General features: G+C 35.1%; 1 protein-coding gene across 2 annotated transcripts in view; it reads right to left on the reverse strand.

The window, feature by feature from the left end:
- The window catches only part of SPINK5 (serine peptidase inhibitor Kazal type 5), a 74,251-nt gene that overhangs the window by 49,057 nt on the left and 4,628 nt on the right, over positions 1-20,566 (reverse strand). Inside the window, exons 3-8 of one of the 2 annotated variants that reach the window (XM_090288060.1) lie at positions 19,764-19,789; positions 15,163-15,290; positions 13,449-13,521; positions 3,933-4,057; positions 2,075-2,138; positions 482-609 (exon numbers count right to left, since the gene is read on the reverse strand). In XM_090288060.1, the coding sequence (XP_090144186.1) occupies positions 482-609; positions 2,075-2,138; positions 3,933-4,057; positions 13,449-13,521; positions 15,163-15,290; positions 19,764-19,789 (544 nt within the window). Of the gene's footprint in view, positions 1-481; positions 610-2,074; positions 2,139-3,932; positions 4,058-13,448; positions 13,522-15,162; positions 15,291-19,763; positions 19,790-20,566 lie in introns of those variants that run through there. The other variant, XM_090288059.1, reaches the window with a different exon arrangement.

A 20,566-nucleotide genomic window follows, 5' to 3' on the forward strand; every position in this document is an offset into this window, starting at 1 on the left:
GTCAGGCACCCAGGGAAAGATTAACCCAATAGTTCTTCCTTTCATAAATCCCACCTTTTATACTAATAATGAATTCAGCCACATGACATTGTTATTATTGTTATTTTAAATTAGACTGTCATTTTCGTAAGAGTTTCTATAGATGTCCGAATGAAGCAATGCATGTCCAATAACTGACCTAGGCTATTCCGGATGAAAGTCCTTTTTAAATTTTAAAACATGCCATATAAAACACTGTGCAAGTCCTTATAATTAAGCAAATTAAGTCTCAGATTTCATAACTAGCATAACCACCTTATCTTCTCGTTTTGAGAAATTTTAGCAGATGATATGAATTAAAAAGAGAGTCCTTATGAAGGCAAAGGACTGCATGCCTCATAAAAAGCACTTTATCTCTCTGTGGAGTGGTTCTTAGGACAGCGACCAAGTGCATCCTCATCAGGCCTGCCTGGTAGGCCCGCTTGGGGACCATAATACTCACAACAGCTCAGCACACATCGCACACTTATTGCCATGCGTCCTTCCATCAGGACCAAGGACAGGGTCATTTTCCCTTGTGCATCCAAGTCTCCCATCCTTCACATAAGGCCGAAAATCACTACAAACATCCTAGAACACAGAAAAAACCTTGACATTTGTCACCTTGATTGTAATGCTTACAACACTGTTTTCAGATATTTTCTAGAACTCAGTGCCTTTCTGTCTGATGCAAACTGGCCACCTAGAGCAGTCTCAGGTGTGTAGAAGTAGCTCAGCATTGTATAATGTACATGGTTAAGTATGGAACCCATTTACTTATTTATTCATTTATCAGTAAACATGATTGACCTACGGTGTGCTAGAACTAAGGTAGAAAACCATCCTGGCCCTCAACTTGCTCACAACCTCCCAGGTGGCGCAGCCAGAGACTTAAAATAAGTGGTGGAGGTAACCTCAGGTGCACACAAAAAGAGCACCAAACCTTTACTTAGGAAAATCATTCAGCAACAAAATGTCAATTGTGACATAGTGAGACATTCACTCCCCTCCCCTAACATCATAGATTCACAGAATTTTAGTGTAAAAAGAAGCTATTTAATTCACATTTCATATTTAGATATGGAAACACTGGAACAATATGGTTAAGTAATGTGCTCAAGGTCTCTTGACAGCAAGTGACAGTGCTGGGGTTTCAATTTAGGTTAAGTGACTAAAGTGTGGTGACCTGAAGTGTAGACATGTGGTTTCCTTTTAACTAATTTTCCTTCCTTCCCTTCCCTTTTCCTTCCTTCCTCCCTTCCTTCCTTCCTTCCATCTTTTCACAGAAAGCTGAAATAGAGCTGAAAGGTCTAACTATCGTAGTTATCTCATCTATTGTGTAGGCCAAAAAATTCATTTGGTTTTTTTCTGTAAGATGGCTCTAGTATTGTTTAGTTGTCTTTAACTTCATTCAAATTTTTTTGTTAGATTGTATTATGACAGCTGTCATATCAGCGTGCATTTAAAAGAACTTAGCGAAATTGGTAATTTTTTTTTGTGTAGTCATTTTACTATTGAAGATGGAAGAAAATACCCTACATTTTTGGCATGTTATCATTTATTATTTCAAGAAAGGTGAAAATGCGACTGAAATGCAAAAATAAGATTTGTGCTGTGTATGGGGAAGGGGCTGAGACTGATCAAATGTGTCAAAAGTGGTTGTCAAAGTTTCATGCTGGAGATTTCTTGCTGGATGATGCTCTACAGTTGGTAAACTAGTTGAAATTGATAGTGATCAAACCAAGACATTAATTGAGAACAATCAACCTTATACTATGCAGTAGATAGCAGACATACACAAAATATCCAAATCAATAAAGTTATTGGTGAAAATGAAAAATGTGTCTTTATTTTACAAAAAAAACTAAACAGACTTTTTGGCCAACCCAATAGTTCTAGAGACCATCAATTGCTTTCCATGAAACAAGCAGTATCCCCAGTTCAGGTACAGCAAGAATTACCTTCTTCCAGCCACCCCACCATAGAAGGAAGAGGAAAGCATCTTTCTCTTGGAAGTCAGCACCCTACTGTTCTCACCAGTGACACTTGTCCTCACCTGCTCTGGGTTGCTTCTTTCACATTCTCCTTCATTTTTGATCCCAACTTGAGACCTGGTTTTACTGGAATTGAAAGTTAGACACAGCAGTTTAGTATCACAGAACTTCTTGTCATTCAAGTGTTAACGTATCTTCATTGCTCTGTGAGTCTTTGCTCTTTAAAGCAGGTGTCACAGTACAATCTTTACTTACTCTTTCTAAGGAGAGTCTATGTTTATAATATGGAGTCAAAGGAGTGAAATCACATTGAAGGGCCAATAAGATTTACACCTATAAATGTTATTTCCAGAATTTTTCTTTCTATATCCAGAGGGGATCCATATCAGAAGTGTGGGAAAAAGTAAAGCTCATAACTAAATATTAGATGCCCTCAAGGAACTTTGCTGTTGTTCATTTCAATAAACAAATTCAAGTTTATAGTATCTAGCATCTTTATTGTACCATTCTTCATTCAGGTTATGCTAACTGATATTTTGTTTTTCATAGAAAGTACATAAAGTCCTAATAATTAATCTTATTCAGTCAAATAGAGCTTAAAAGCATATCTGAAAACATAACACCATACAGGCAGGATATACTCCCTACTTTCTATAAAGATAAAGCAGCTTACAAATAAAATATTTGTAGAACAATAAAAATACAATACAAACGAGAAAAGTAAAAACTAAGTAGTTAAAATGATAAATAAAGAGTTACATAAAACAAGTTAACTGAGGAAAACAAAACAATTAAATTCCAATGTAATTCCAGAGTCTTCTAGTAGACAGAGTGAAGAAAGAAATGCAATTACCAGTGTGACTCTCGATGTACAATAAAAGAAGTAGACCAGAAATTAGGAGAGACAAACTGTCACCTGAACAAGAGATTTAAAGCATCTGTCAGGATTCCCCACATAAGAGGGAACAGGAACTAAATGTGCAGTGTGCTCACAGCAGTGTTACAAAAAGCATATCTAATAAAAATCTGTATGTTCCATCTATGTCTGTGTTTCTTCTCTGTTTCTCTGTCTTGACCCTTGGTAAGAATTGAAGGTATAATTTTAGCGTGTATTTCTACAAATGCCATCATGTGAGAGAGCAGAGTTATTTAATCCAGTTGTGTTTTGGTTGAGATACTTATTACAAGGAGAAATAAAGCTTGTAGAACCTTGAAGACTGAATATTTATCATATTCCTTACTAGCCTTCTCAAATATCGGTTGTATATTTGCAAAAACTAAAGAGCATACAATTCAAGATTGAGGTCACAAGTCAGAACCTGCAAAGCAGGTACACTATCTTGTTAGTTGAAGATAATCAATAATCAAACCTACCATTGAGGGTGGAGAAAGAGCCAAGTGGGAACAAAATATAGGACAGTGAGATGCTTTAATGATGTGGCAAAGGTTGAATAGATGGAAAGAAATTCAATATTAAAAGTCCCAGTCACCTACTGTAATACTATAAGTTACTGAACACTTAATAAATATAAGTTGATGATTAAATAATTCTCTGTTAAAAAAGAATATACTCAGAAATAGAAAATAAGGAAGTGTGTGTAGTATATTGTTTGTATGTATACATATGCCTGTGAACTTATGTGTATATATGCAAGTATATGTATGTGTGTGTGTATATATATGTCTTTCTACTTCATAGAGACAGTGATAACCACCTGATAATTAGCACACAAAAGTGCTTTGTAAAATATAGTGTTAGAAATTTTCTTTTCTTTACATGTAGTAAAAGATGTGGTCCTAATAATTTATGGATGACTAACTCCCACAAAATGAGTCATTAAAGACTGTAAGAAAAAATGCGTCATGTAATTACACAGAGAACATGCTTCAGGGAGAAAGCCTGCTTCAGAGAATACTCACACATTCTCAGCACAAAGGGCACATCTGCTGCTGTATGTTTTCCCATCTGTGCCACAAACAGCTGCATTTTCAAAGGGACAGATAAAATCTACATCTCCTCCTTTCCTGAAATCATCACAATTTAACTGCAAGAGACATGGTCAAAGAACATCAAAATATCAAGAGGGAAAATATTCCTTAGGTACATAATTAGGTTAATTTTAAGTCCACAACAATATAACTTACTGGAGAAGAAACACATACTAATCATAAATAGTAAAACGTGATTCAAGAAGAGAGATATAATTAGATTTCAGAAGTAGTGTTTCAGTATGATTTCAACCACTTGCTGTCTGTGTTAGTTAGACTGAATCACCTCTCTGAAACTTAGTACTGTACTGTTTGACTGCCAAATCCTGCCTGCCATCCTACAGAGTGGTATTGTAGATAATAGATTTGAAAGCTCTGTATAAACTAAGAGCTGTAATAAAGTTTCTACTATTACAGATTAGGAGCAATCTGATCAAGAGCCAGATTGTTAGGTTCATAGTTCTAACTCTGCCACTTACTAGCTGCATGATTTGGAAAAGTTACTTAAGCCCTCTGTGTTTTAGTATCCTCAAATGCAGAATGCATATAATATTAGCAAATCCTCAGGATTATAAAGAGGTTTAAATATATTAATACATGTAGCATTTACAACGGTGCCTAGTCATAACCATTTATTGTTATTGGTTTTTTTTTTCATGCCTCTGTTGTTTTCTCTACTGACAATCAAGCCAATAAAGCTAAATACTTTTGGGGAATAATGAGAGAAATCCCCAAATCATGACTCTAGTAATATGGCATATACTTAGGAACCAATCTGGATAATAAGAAAAACAGCTGCACTGGGTAATAACTGAAGATTAGTGTTTAAATCTCAGATCAGCCACCCACTTACTTCACCTCTTTGAACTTCATTTTCCTTATCTGAAAAATAGAACTCACGCCCTATCCACATTACAGATTTATGTTGAAGACTAAACAAACACTTATGAAACATTATTTGGCAACCCACTATTGTGACATAAGATAACTTTAAAAAGATATAGCGATAACTTAAATTTACTTTCTATCTAAAATCAAAGAATAAAACAAGACTTTTTTATGATGTCACATTGCAAAGTAAAAATTTTGATGTTATTATTGTCATAATAAAAATATTTTAATTATGGATATGAAACATTTAAAATACAGACCCATGACCTAATATGTCATACAATATAAATAATAAAAGTAGAATGAGTATAAGTATATGTAATGAATTTGTAAAACAGAAGATTACATTGAGAAGCATTCCTAGGAGCCAATTAAAAGAGAAAAAAATTAAAACAGGAAAGAAAAGCTAGAGAACATGCTCCACTATTCATGTTAGAAGATGTAAAAACTAGAGTGAAAACAAGAATTAATGGCTGTATGTGTTATTTTCATTCATTCAGTTTTTGTTTATTTCTTCAAAGCCTTTACACGTTCACTAGAGTCTAGACATTCTACTAGGGGTCACAGTGGCACAGCCAAAAACAGAACAGAACAAAACCAAACCAAAAAGAAATACATGCTCTAAGGGATTTAATGGTAAAAGCCAGGCACCAAATACAAATAATTTTACATTATAATAAGTGCTGTGAGCCCTGGCTGGTGTGGCTCAGTGGATTGAGCACCTGCCTGTGAACCAAAGGGTCACCGGTTCGATCCCCAATCAGGGCACATGCCTGGGTTGTGGGCCAGGTCTCCAGTTGGGGGCATGTGAGAGGTGACTGCACATTGATGTTTCTCTACTTCTTTTTCTCCCTCCCTTCCCTTCTCTCTAAAAATAAATAAATAAAAATCTTTAAAAATTGTTTAAAAAAATAAGTGCTATGAGAAATAAACTGAACTACAGATAGTATCTAGAAGAGTAGCTATTTTAAATATAGAGTCAAGGAAGCTCTCTCTGCAGTGGTAATATCTGAGGTGAGATGAGATCAACGAGAAGGAGCTAGCCATTAAAGATCTGAGGGAGGAACATTCTAGGCATAGAGAATTACCATTGCAAAGGATTTGTGATAGGAACTAGATTGTTCTGTCTGATGGGCAGAAAGAAGAGAAGTATGGTTGGAGTATAAGAAAACAGCAGGGGAGCTGCTGGTTTTCTCTCAAAAAATCATTTCTGTTGAAACTACAGAAGCATCAGCAATATGAATCGAAATCATTCACTTTCACGATCACTGCTATCCCCCTTCATCAGAAACATCAACAGCAGTATACCAGGTCACAGGTGCTAGCAGAGTCATGACAGGGCAGATCAGAGCCAAGCTGGGACGTGATGAGAACAGGTGCAAGCATTTACTGCTCCACCTCCTCCTCCTCCTCCAGACCCCACGGGCTGGTGGATCACAACCTACAGAGAACATCTCTTCCTAATGCTGACAATTTCTGAGAGCTTACAGACAGACTTCTGACCTGGTGGAGTGGCAGTGAACTGGACTGTGCAACACTGGTTCCAGAACCTTCAGCTGTGGGCCTACCCTTTTCCTTACTTACACTCACCAGGAGATTGAGCAACCAAAGCTTGACCTTGAATATTATCTATATATTGACCATGAATTTTAACTCACTTTAGCAGAAAAAAACAAAAACAAACTAAAGCTATTATGGAATAATATGAAAAATATTCAGTATCAACTGAAACAGAATTATTGGAATGCATAAAAACAATTTATCAAGAGTGTACAAATGCTTTAGAGAGATAAGGGAAGATACCAGCAATATGAAGCAAGAAAAAAGTTACAAAAGAAGCAAAGAGTAGACACTTTAAATATGAAAAATATTTCAATGGTAGTAAGCCAATATAAAGAATAAAAATAGGATAGGTACAAACAGTGAACCAGAAGATCAGATTAGAAAGCTCTCATAGATAACATAAAGAAAACTAGTTTTTTAAACTTTATTGAGATATGTTTTATATGTTATTATATAGTGTATCTGGAAGAATGTTCTACTGATATTGAAAAAAAATGCACCTCTGCAATCACTGGGGGAGGATTTCATATATTTCAGTTTAGATTGAATTAACTGATAGTGCTGCTCAAGTATTTCATACATTTGATAATATTTTGTCTAGTTGTTTATCAATTTATGAGAGTTGAGTATTAAAAGTTCAAACATTACTGTTAAAATGTCTATTTTTTATTTTTGAGCTTCTTTAAGTACATATACATTTGTGATTGTTTTAGCTCCTAAAATATTCGTGCTTTTAAAATTATGAAATGTCCCTGTTGTCTCTAATATTATTTGTGTTAATGTCCTTTTTGTTAGATAGTAGTAATGCAAACTCTGCTCCCTTATATTTGGCATGGTATCACCCTTTGATCACTTCAGACTCTGTGTGTTTGAATATAAGGAGTATTTATTGGAGACAATTTATAGTTGCTTATTAATCATATAACAATCTCTGCCTTTTATTTGGATGCCTAAATCATTTACCATGAACACAATTACTGAGGTGGTCGTGTTTATATTGCTATTTCTATTTGTTTTCAATATGCTCTTGTCCTTTTTATTTCTCTATTCTTCCACTACTGCCTTCTTTAGGGTTAAACATTCCTAGTGTGTCTTCTTAATTCTTTCCCATATTTTAAATATTTATTACATGTCTTTTGCTTAGTAGTTACTTTAGTGATTACAATATACATCTTAATTTATCACAATTTACTACTGATTAATACTTAATTCTGATAAAATACAGAAACTTTTCCCCAGTAGAGCTCTATTTCTTCCCCCTTTGTACTGCAGTCATCATATGTATTATAACTATATAGTCAATAAAACAGTACTATAATTGTTGCTTTATACCATATTATATTTTTAAAAGAAGCTAGGTGAAAACAAGAAAAATATTTTTATAGAACACTTCATATTAACCCATATATTTACCATTTCTGGTGTCTCTCTATTTGTAAGTCCAGATTATCATTTGGTAGTCATTTCCTTTCAGCTAAAGAACTAATTTTATTATTACTTGTAAAGCAGGTCTATAGCAACAAATTCTCTCAAATTTCATTGACACAGGGATATCTTTATTTTGCCTTAATTTTTACAGAATAATTTTGGTAGATATAGAATATTGGTTAACATTCTTCTCTTTCAGCACTTTGAGCATGTCATTTTACTGACTTCTAGTTTTCATTATTTTAGAGGAGCCAGTCATTAATTGTGATCTGTATATAACATGTCAGTTTTATTTTTTCACTTTAAAGAGGTTCTCTTGATTTCAACATTTTGATCATGATGGGCCTAGGTATGAATCTCCCTGTGTTTATCCTGTTTGGGGCTTGTTGAAATTCTAGAATATAAAGTTGTTTTTTAGGTCATTACTTCTTCAAATAAATGTTCTAATTTTCTCTCTGCTCAATTTCTAATATTTCTATTGTAGTCCCAAGTGTATTGTCAGGGTTGTTATCTCTAGGATTCTGTGACTTTGTTCATTTTTCATCAGTACTTTTTCTCTTTGTACTTCCGCTGTTAACTTGGATCTCTAGATGTTTACTAATCCTTTTTTATGCAATCTGTAAGCTGCTTTTGAGCTCTCTACTAAATATTTTATATGCGTCATTGTTCTTTTCAACTCCAGAATAGACAATTTGATATACAGTTGTACCTTGGTACTCATGTGAATGCGTTCTGGAACTCGTGATGAGTGCCCAAACCGACCAGTGGTGAGCAAGCAGTGAGTGATGAAGCATTTTCTCCTGCTTGCGGGGCAGCATCATGACTCATACAAGTTCTAGCAAGTGCAATGAGTCCCGAGCAAGTGCCAAGTGCTGAAACACTTTTTTCTTGTCAGAATGCGATGAGTCCTGGGTTTAGAGTTCTGAGGCCGACAAGTACTGATGCATGACTGTATATATCTATACATACACTGCTTCAGCTGAAACTCGTAAGTCTTGAATTGTTGATACAACCAGTTATAATCCAAATATACATATTTTTTCACTGAAAATCTCTATTTGTTTATTCGTTATTGTTATACTTTTTAAAGAATCTTCAAATTTGGCTTTCTTTAGTATTTGAGCACTTTTTAAATAGCTGCTTCAAATCTGTCTGCTGAATCTAACACCTGGAGACACTCAGTTTCTATTAACATTTTTGTTTTTTTCCTGAGTATGGGTCATACATCCCCATCACTTTGCACATTTCATATTTCTTGTTAAAACTAGACATTTTGGATAATATATTGTAGTGATTCAGGATTATGGTTTTACTGTAAAGGTTATTTTTGCCATCTTATTTTTGTTTGTTATCTTTGACTGGGCTAAGTTTATGATTTCTTGTCTCATAGGGTACAGCTGTTAATGTATCTGTTTTAAAAAAATATAGTTATTTTTTTAAGCAAGGTTTTCTAGGTTTCTCCCCCTGTATCTGTATAACGTGATAGGTCATGATTGGACACAGTTGGTGCTCAAACACCCCAATCCAGTGAGGTTCCTACCCTCTGCAGATGGGCCAGGGTATGTTGGGGAGGACATTCAAAGATCAGGCCATTTTTACATCTACTCCAACATTTATTTTCTACTGGGACTTGTGTGTGTGTGTGTGTGTGTGTGTGTGTGTGTGTGTGTGTGTGTGTGTTTTCTAAGTGCTTGTGTATAGCGTACAGTCAACCGGAACTATGTGAATTGGTTGGTCTCTCTTTGGTTTCTGCTGCCAATGTGTAAAAACTCAGCCAGAAATATGTTTGTCCCAGTCATGCTGCAACCTCAGGCCATCCTCTTCACTCTTGGTGAAGATCATGCTTCCACTGAAAACATCTCTGAGTATGAGTGCTGCCCACTATCCGAAGCCAGGTAAGCCCCTTTCAACAATGGCAATGCAGTTGCTGACTGCCTTAGCCTGTCCTGCTTTGGTAGATTCCCCACAACAAGGAAGCAGCAGAGGTAAGATGCAACCCTTAAGTAAGAATATCACAGACTTCCACTGTTCCAATCCAAAGTTTAGCAGTTTTTCAAGCATAAATTCTTGTCAGACTGACATAGCTGCTCATCAATTTCCTGAATGGTAATAATGATTGGTTTAGTCAGTTTGTTTAATTTCGAGTTACATTTTGGGGAAAAGATTTGCTGACCTCTTTATTCAGCCATTGCCTGAAATGTGACCACTCAGGGTAATTGTCTGTGGATTCCTAAACCACATTAGAATTATTAAAAAGAAAAATATAGACTCATTTTACTTATAAAAATAGTTTTTATATAAATAAATAGTAACTATCCAAATTCAACAATATATTTTAAAATGTATTATAGTTAAGTATGATTTACTCTAAGAAAACCAAAATAGTTTAACATTTTAGCAAATGTATCAAGAAATTTATCATATTAGTAGACTTAAAAAGTCTGAAAATTATTTCAATTTTCAGAATATAAGGACAGAAAGTGACTTCCTACAGTTTACATAAAAAGCACCTATAGTAAGCATTATATTTAATGGAGAAACTTTAAATGTATTCTCTTATTAGAGGGGAGAGGGGGAAGTTTCATGTTCATTATCATTACTACCGTTTAACTAGTGAACATTAGATCCTGGCCAACAATATAAAAAGAAATAAAGAAGTGATAAAATTGAAAAGGAACTTATAAAATTTCTATTATCTCCTATTCTATGCAGTTAATATGATCAACTAACAAGAAGAATCAAAAGAATTAACAAATAAGTTATCAGAATTAACAGAAGGTATCAAAAAGTTGTTCAATAAAAAAATAAATCTATAGAAATCATTAGAAATTTTCTATATTAACAATAACCAGATAAAAATATCATAAACCACAAAAAAAAAATCAAAAACAAAATTTCTAGATAGTAGAAAAAAATTATAAAAATCTCTGTGGAGAATATTTTATAAACTTCATAAAGTACACAGAAATTATAGAAATTAATGAGAAAGTATTCTGTGCTCTTAAGTTGGGCAAGTTAATATTGTAAAAAGTAAATTTTACTCAAATTAATTTATAAATTCTTTGTACCCTTAATCACATTGGGTTCCTAAACTCAATATGGATGATTCATAAACTCACTGATTTTTTAAATTTCTAATAACTATATGAAAAACAATCTATGCATAAGTAAATCAAGTTATAAAAAGATGAACTAAGAAAAGAAACTTGCCTTATTAGTTATTAAAGCAATAAATTAATCTGAACAGAATAGAGAACACACATAAACATCTGAACTTAATATCCTACAAAGCTGGCAACCTAAATCAATGAGAAACACAGAATCAATCATTGAAAAAACAAGTCTGTACATGGAGCAAATACATTAGAGATTCGAATTTTTTTTTTAAATTTAATCTTTATTGTATTTTTTCCCTTTATCATTTAGTCCCCTTATTCCCCCTCCTCCCAGCAATCACCACTCCACTGTCCATGTCCATGAGTGATTTTTTCTTTTTGTTCAATCCCTCCACCCCCTAACCTATCCCCCACCCCCAGCTGTCATCCTGCTCTCCATCTACATACAAGACTGGCATGGTAGAAGTGAAAATGGTGAAAGAAGTCAAATTTTGGATAAAATACTTCAGAGACTGCCAACAGTACTCATCAATGGGTGGGATATTAGAGTTGGGAGGTGAAAGAATGACATAAAGGTGAAGAAGAAATTAATGATGCAAGAGAGAGAGGATGTCTGTAGGAGGAAAATTCTTGAACAGGTAAAGCACCTTATTCTGAGCATCAGAATTAGTTTTTGATGGGAGGAATCTAAGCAGAAAAAATGGGTAGATTTTTCTCTTTTATAGTGGAGAGTTAAATAACAGAAACAAAAACAGTGTAATTGCATGAATCTATTCAAACACAGACAAGAAAAACCTAAACAAATTGCCTGGAAGGCACATGGCTGAATGTTTATTGTCTTAATTTATAAGTAAGTAGTTTCCTAGGAAGCAAATATGTAACTGTAAAAACTTTACTTAGAGGTAAAAATTCTAACTCAGGTATAAAAATGTTAACATTCTTAAAATTCTGTGATTTTATTTATTGAAGATCCTATTTGATTAAAACTTAGTAAGTGTGTGTCTACATATGAAAACAACTGACTAGTAATATTTTTTTAAATAGCAAGATTTTTAAGATTGGGATGTGTGTGTATTTCATTATTTTTTTGTCATTGCTTTTACTTTGTATTTTTAAACACCATTAACCTTTCCATTTTTCATAAAGGAAAAAGGAGGGGAAGGGATAAAAAGAATCCTACAGAATGAGCCACTGTCTAAGTGTGACAAATAAAAGCAGATTTGAAAGTCACTTCTGACCCCCATAGATTCTGTAGGACACAGAAGCAGGTCTCTGGCTCAGACAAAGGATTTTCAAATCAACGAATTGAGTGGTGACTGGGCTATTGTTTTAAAAGTGAGACTGGTTGAACCCCTGCAAAGAATTTGATCAACTAGATCTTCTGCGGAGGCTGAGGTTCTCAGACATTCCTGAGTAACACTGATGAGGAAGATGGTAGATTGGTTAGACCAGGGATGTTAACGTAATTTGGGTGTGCCTGCCATGACTGCTCATTTTAATTATTTGTTAGAGACAGGAAAAGAAAAGAGAAAGAAGCTACTGAGGAAGAAGCTACTTAGGATATCCAGAGTGATGTGGATAGTTGTCAGGATACCTGGCAATAAGCACAGCTTTGTCAATAATTTATTGTGAAACATGGTAGGCTAGAAATTTTCTCTAATCTGGACCTAGAATTTTTATTCTTTTGTATAAATAAAATTGTTTGTATGAATTAAAAAATACTTATAAAGTGAAATGATTATGGGGTAGGCTGCATTTGTACAGCTTCTTTCATTTTATATTATTTTTTATTTAAAAAAATATCTTAAGGACAGAACACTTTTCTCAAACAAATATTGGCCTAAATTCCAATCTGAAAAATAGATAAAAACAAACAACTTAATTAAATTAGGAGAACTCTCGAGGTATTAGAAAAGATGGGCAATAGGCAGTAAAAGAAAAAGGAAATAAGATGAGTCCAATGCCTACTAACACACGTTAAACACTGTGGCTGGCTTTTTGAACTTGGTGTCTCATTGAATCCACATTCCATTTCACAGATGAAAAACAGGAGACTGAGAGATACACTAAATGGTCCAAGTGACACAACAACAAGTAAGAGCTCTGAGATTTGAACTTAGTTGTACAGGCCCATGAAGGCTCTTGTTGGAGCTAATACAGAACAGAAGGAATGAGAAAGGACCATGAAAGGCAGATGTCACACTTACTTACTCCACCTCTTAGAGTCTATCAGGGCCCAAAATGTTTGCAGAGAGTTGGGTCATGGGTTGGGCTTACAGACTAGCTGTACCAGATATTTAGCCCACCCATGAACTAAGCCATGTTTCCTTCCTTCTTAGTAGTTGGCTTTACAACAGGTATGACCTGGTAATTAGGAAATTAGTTCTATGTAGAGTCAAACATATTCTTGAAAGTAAATATGGAAAATTGACTCCAAATAGTCTCTCACCTTTGCTGGGGCAGTGGCCCTGGTGACTCTTGCCAAATGCCTGGCCCTTTTCTGGGTCTCTGCTTCTTTTTCCCTGCAAGAGTAAGGAACAGCATAGTTCAGACATGCTTTGCCCAACTTTCAGGGGTAACATCGTACGTGATAAATGTTCTCCTCCGCCCAGTCTGGCAGGTCAGAAATAAGAGGTAAGTCCAGAACAAAGCACAGGTACCATGAATCTCTTCTGAGTGCTGAAAAATATCTCAAACGTGGTTCTATTAGAGGCAAGAATCTCTATCTTTAACTGCATAGCAGACTATCTGCCCCTCCCCCTTAAATACTTCTCACACTCAGCTGGTCACCAGCTTCAAAGCCATCTGTTCCATGGTTGGAATACTCTCTTTGTAAGACTATATTAACAATGAACCAAAATCTGCCTTCCTGTTTTTGTGCTGGTTCCGCTCTCTCAGGACTCACAGAGCAAATTTAGCAATTTGAAAGTAATTCTTACGCCTTGTACATACAGCCTTCCTTCCAGGCTAAAAAAAGAAGGTTATTCCAATATAATTTCATAGGTAATAAGAAAATAATCAAAGGAGCAACTTCAAAGTGATAAACTGCCTTATGTATCTTAAGGCATTTTACATTTATTTTAAATTATTTTCAGTAAATTTATAATTTCATAGTTTTAGTCTACTATCTAAATGCCCTATGAAACAAGAAGGCAACCTCATAGTAAGTAATACAGCTTTCAGGAGAACAAGAAAGGATTCTTTAACCTTCCCTGGGCCTCGCCCTACCCTAAATCTTGCCCTGCCTCCCGCACCTTCCCACAGCCTCTTACTAGAAGCAGCACATGTGATCAGAGCTTCATGATGCCAGTATTACTGACTAGGTCAGTTTAAATCCCCTGACATATACTAGCCTGGCATTTAAAAAGCTAATTATCACATAATTACCTCAAGTGGGTAAGCTTAGTATCAGTTTGGTACCAGTGTTGAAGTTTTGATATTGGTTGGGAATTGAGAACGACCTCCCTGTTCAAAAACAAATTAGGACACTTTGATAGGAAATTTTGCAATTGATAACTCAAGCCATCTTCCACTTTAGGGGTGTCATAGGAAAAAAGGAAATCAAAGTAAGAAGCATTGCATAGATGTTGGTTAAGTTCCGGGATACTAATTCTTACTGAATTGCAGGTAATTGCAAGCTACAATTAACTTTTCAGTTCATCTCATCTCAGCCTAATCCCAAATGTCTGAAGACACCGGCAGCCCAAAGATCGGGGTGTATCCTGTGTAAATTCTTCAACTGGTTGGCTGCCACAAGAAAGATTTGGTATCACTCCTAAGGGACTTTTCTCAGTTCCTAAGGTACAACAGAGTCAGGTTTTAACAGGCCCAAGAAATCTGACTTTCTTTCTAAAATCAACTTTTCAGAGTCAGGAAACTCAGATTGGAACTACATCCTCAAAAGACTATTAAGTTTTACATAAAGTATTAATACTGAGTCCTCTGGGAGTTTTGGAATACCATTTGCGCAATTATTAAATCTTTCCAGATGGGTGGCACTTATCCAAATTTATCTGATGAGAGATGCCAGAATGATCTACAAACTATTTGTGTTTAAGCATTTAGATTTATAAAGATATAATTGATAGGAAACTAAAAAGAGTACATTTACTCATTCAGAAATCATCTGGTAACTCAAACACTTGGCAGGGAAATTTACTCACAATATCATTTTGCATGTGGCACATCTGTTGAGGAACCTTATTCCATCAGGGCTTTTCAGAAGATTTTTATCCTGCAGACAGAACAACTTCCCATTTTTCATCAATACCCGATATTCATGGCATGTTTCCTAAGGGACAGATGAGGGAAAAAGTGTGTTTACTGAAACATCATCAAAGCAAGACTTTACCTTCTAAAAACTTCCTTGAACAATATTACTTAATAACCACTAATCGCTTTATATGGAAGACATTCACTCAGTTGCTACAAATATATAAACAAAAGATGGTGACTCTGTATTGCCTATTGGAGATTGCAAATTCACCTAATGAGCATTCATCTAAAACAGTTAGTGATGTGGAAAGGACAAGGGACTTGGGGTCAAAAGACATGAGTTTATATTTCAGATTTCTCGTTTACAAACCCAGCAACCTTAGCAAATTAACTTCTCAAAGGCTTGCTTACCAAAAACAAGGACTGTAAATATATACATTTCACAGGTTTTCTGAGGATGACATATTACAAGTATGTAAAAAGCCCCCAAAGAATGCCTGATGCATATAGATAGTCAATAAGTAGATTCTCCTTCTCTCCTCTTCCTCCTTTATTATTATTTTTCTGCTTTTGTGGCTGCAGTCTAATAAGAAGATGCTGATGGCACATATAAAATACCTAGCACACAGTAGGTCATAAAGTGCTGTAAAAAGGACTTTGAAAGGTTGCTGGAGGACTGAGATAAAGAGTGACCAATGCTGGAAGCGGTAGTGTGCCCCACCATGTCCCCTCAAGGGTGCACTGCAAGACACCAGCTCCCAGAAGTGCTACGAGTTGTTAAAATAAAAAAGTTGAATAAAAGGATTCCTTGGTCACATATGTTTGGAAGGCATATTTCTAGACTAGATCCTCTTCTGAAATAAACCACAGATCCACTGATGTCTTATGAACAGAAACGGACTGGCTTAAATGCTAATGAAGTTTGTGTTGCCAGGCCCTTCACGATCACATCCTGGGTGAAGCCTAGTCGTTTCATATTTCCAAACTGGTACCCTTTTCTTAAAAGGCACCCCCACCCTTGCCCCTGTTACCACCAACATGACCAACACTGTCGCCACCACCAGAATCAAACTGCGTGAATCTATGAAAAAACTGCAATTTTCCCAAAACTTGCTTAAACCTTTCTCTCAAACTTTCATTAATGTGTTCTCTTATTTTTATTTTTTGGTATATTCTCTGTAACTATTATTTTACTATTCTGTGTGACACGCTTCAAGACATGGAGTGCTATACTTAGTTTTGGCTTTCCTTTTGTTAAATGCCTATGATGGCACTGTACCAGATTTAGGGAGCATTGTGGAAATCATTTTAAGTAATGTTTTACCAGATAATGCAAATGCAGCATTGATGTTAAGCTCCTAAAAAAAAGACTGACTGACATATAGGAGATCTTCAATAAAATATACCGAGATAAGAAATGCAAGAGAAAAGGAATTCTAATTTTTTTAAAGTTCTGTCAACTGTCCTTATTTTCACCTATTCTATATTTAAAATGACTTATATTCCCTTAGTTTTGTAAATCCACTGGATCTTTAGAGCAAGTCTTTGAAATCTAATTTTTTGGGGTTTTGTTTTGATTTTGCCAAAACAATAAATCTTGCTTCAAGATGCTTGTATCAGAAGACAATTAAATCAATTCTTTGCTCCAGCTCTGACAAATATAACTTCTTCCAAAGATTTGGTTATTGAATTCTATTCAGCTTCCTCTATCTTTATAATAACTATTTAATGAGTTGAGACACTTAAGAAATTACTTTGCTAGGTGTCATAGCTGTAAATAGAAGGATCCTTGTCTAAATGTCGCTTGCTGTCTAATGGGTAATGATGTTTCTAACCAAGCCTCTTAAAGGTAAAAAAAAAAAAAAAAAAAAATAACTAAGCAATGTCAGAGACCAGCCCTGGGAAATTTCGCTAAGGGCGACTTACTAAAATATCTCTAAGTTTGTTATCACCAGCCAGTGATTTTATCTGAGGAGCACCGTAATAATTTCTGAAAACAGAATGACAGCCGGGCCTCTCGAGATCTGTGTCTTGTCTTTAATTTTATAGTATCTTATGCCAACATTGCAAGTTACTGCTTAGCTTGCCAGATATAAATGATTCCATAAAATCTAGACAGAAACTTTGTCATAGAATCAGAGAAGAGCCTGGAGTCTTTGTAACAGAAATAACATTCCTTGTGAAGTAGATCTTAAAGAAAGTGTTTAAAATAAAGATTCATGATGACAGGAGAATGAAACTTTAAATAGTATTTAGCGGACAACTGAAGAACATTATCAATCAGGATAATTCCTGAACTGGACATTTCCGATGTCACAATTAGATCAGCCCTAATTCCTAGCAAGAACCACTTTTTTGTTAAACAAACAGACAACTGAGGCCCAGAGAGCAGGTTAAGAAACTTGTTCATTATGTTTAATTAGTTAAGATGAGTCTGAGTTATGAAACAGGAAAAGGCTGTAAAAATGGAAAGCAAGAGTTGGGTTTTTCTCTGGGAAAAATGTAATATGCTCCCAACTCCCATAACAGAGAGGGTTTTGGAACAGGAGCAGATCTAGGCCAAAAAAGCATCCGGCGGTGGCAGATGACTTGCCAGCAACTGCTTGCTTGCACTGTAACTCCCAGGCTTCGTTTTCATTTCTTTACTATTGCTGTTCTTTGTGTTTTCCCCACATCTCAGAAAAACTGGAGCCCTCTCGGGCCAAGCTCTTCTGTTTCCTTCATGGGCTGCAATATAGCTCATTGTCTTCCGTTGTCCCTCCCCAGACAGCATAATAAAATGTCCAGGGGGCTGGCATCGCTCCTTCTTTGTGTTTGAGCCCCGATGAGGTTGCTTTTTGGTTTTATAATAACCCTCTGTGATGACAAATTTAAGTGCATGGTAAAGATCCGTGCAAATTACTACAGTGCTTTTCCGTGCTGGTCTGGCTCATGTTTCTAACTTTCAACCAGCTACTGACTGAGCTTAGAAAATAAAATGTCCAGCTCCATAAGAAAGACTAAGTCAACAGTTTTTGCTTCTGACAAAATATCTGAGGACTGTGATCAGAAATATTTCCAGAGAAGTAATTAATCACTTCTTGGTGTTCTTGCTTATGCCAACATGAGAGGAGGCTAAATTTAGGTTTTTAAAACATTTTTAGTGAAATAGAGTTTAATGGCATAAAAAGCATCAGTGTAAAATTTTGATATGTCCACCGGAAATCACCACCCATTGTCACGGACTCTGAAAATAAATTATGGCTTCAGTGAACAATGGGGCTTATGCAACACCCTTCTTTTTACCGGTCTCCAACATGCCAGCAGGCATGCTCTTTGACTCCCCCAAATTCAGTCTTTTTTTCTACTCTATCATACCATGCTACTTATACCATAAAGGTTTCTGCATTTCTCCTTCATCAGCAAACTTAGATGAAATAATAGAGACTATTATAAAATTCTCTAGACCAGTCCCATAAGAAGTTCCTTTTTGAAAAAACTGTTATAATAAAATACAGCAAGAGAGTGTTTTTATCATGACTCTAAATGTTTCATTGCAGTAAAGCATTATTTTACTGTCTTATTGTTCATGGCTTTTTTGAGATGTAGCAAATATTTGCTGTATATGTAATGCAGCACTGTTTTAAGTGCTGAATTAATGGCAGGGTGTGTGTGTGTGTGTGTGTGTGTGTGTGTGTGTGTGTAACTGGTCCTTTTAATTTTTTTCAGATAAAATAATTAACTTCTATAGAAAATGATTATTTTCTCTCTCAAACAAAAGGCCCCTAGGAAAGAGGTAGTAAAGCACCCCCAGAGTCAGGGCCTCTGCCTAGTCTGTCATAAATTGCAAATATCTTCACTCCCTCCGCACCTTCAGATCCTTGTTCTAATATGGGTTTCAGGGAGAACTCACCTGACTATCCCAGGAAAAAAGGGATACCATCTCCACTACCAGAAATGCCCATCTTCCATCCTCCTTTATTTTTCTCCTAACACTATTATTTAATGAACTATATATTTTTATTCATTTACTGATAAACTTGTCTGTTTTCCTCCACTAAGATGTAAGCTCCATGACAGCAGGTTATTGTCTATTTTTTTTTTTTACTTGTGAATATCTCCAGCATCTCAAACAAGGTCTGAGGCATAATAGATGCTCAATAAATATTTATTAAAGTACATAGACTGACAATATACAAGATACAGCCAATCCCTTTTCAATATAATGATCACAAAAAAACTTCTTTCTGCTTCCTGTGTATGTCATGACTTTTTCAGCTGTTAAACAGAGTAATACTAATTCACTGGTTTGTTTGTTTATAGAATTTTAAAGCATTTCTATAGCATGGTAGATTGCCTCTGCCTCACATTCATTATTATTGTGTTGATATGTGTGTGTGTCCAAGATTCATGCCTTAATTCATAAAGACCTGTTTTTACGTTTTTAGCAAAGGCTATTAGTACCTGTCTGTATAACATGTCTGTATTATTAACATTAAGGTGTTGCCATAAACTATTTTTCTTTAGAGATCTTGGAATGTATTCAATGAACAGAAAAAGCAGGACTAACCTGATTTTCATCCTCACTGGCAGCATCTGAGACAAAAAATGCAAACACCAAAGTTAAGGGAACGTGAATTTTTAGTAAATAAAACAAATAATTCACTTTGTGCAGTGCCTTGCTTACTTTACTGAAAATACATTATAAAAGCACAAATTATTTTTGAACACAGTGAAGTTTACCATGGCAAATAAAACAAGGGCACTATACCAGGAGATCAATATACATACTCACAAAGGTCTAATCACTCAGAAAGGTCCAATTACTTTGGAAGATGATATTCATATGCTTTATAACCTCCTTAAAATATCTAATTTCTAAACTCCTTCATAGCAAAATATGTCAGACATCTTTTATAGTTATAACAAAAATATCAATTAAATCATATCAATTATAATTTGGAAGTATAAGGTAGCATAAAATTTATATCATATATACACATAAAATAAAATTTTCTGAATTATGGTAACACTGTATCCTTATTACAGCTACAAAAATTAGAGATATGATCAAATTAAGTTTAAACAAAATCACAGACTATATTATACTCCCTCACTAAGAGACAGCTTTTTGTACCTACACGTTTATTCTAGAAAAGTGAGCATCATTTGTGTATAATGTTCTCCTGAAATTCAATCTAGGGTTTCCTTTTTAAAAATGTAAATGCATTAGAGCAAGATAACTCTAGGCAATCCGTGTTTCCTTCAAATTCAAGTAGCAAATGCAAAAGCCTACCTACTAGCCCTGACAAAAGTTCCTTACCTTTTGTAAGAAGTTCCTTCAATCCATTTAGGACTTAAAAACACAAAAGT

This window comes from Furipterus horrens, unplaced genomic scaffold, assembly GCF_987537825.1.
Source record: "Furipterus horrens unplaced genomic scaffold, mFurHor1.1.pri manual_scaffold_10, whole genome shotgun sequence".
Classification (NCBI taxonomy): domain Eukaryota; kingdom Metazoa; phylum Chordata; class Mammalia; order Chiroptera; family Furipteridae; genus Furipterus; species Furipterus horrens.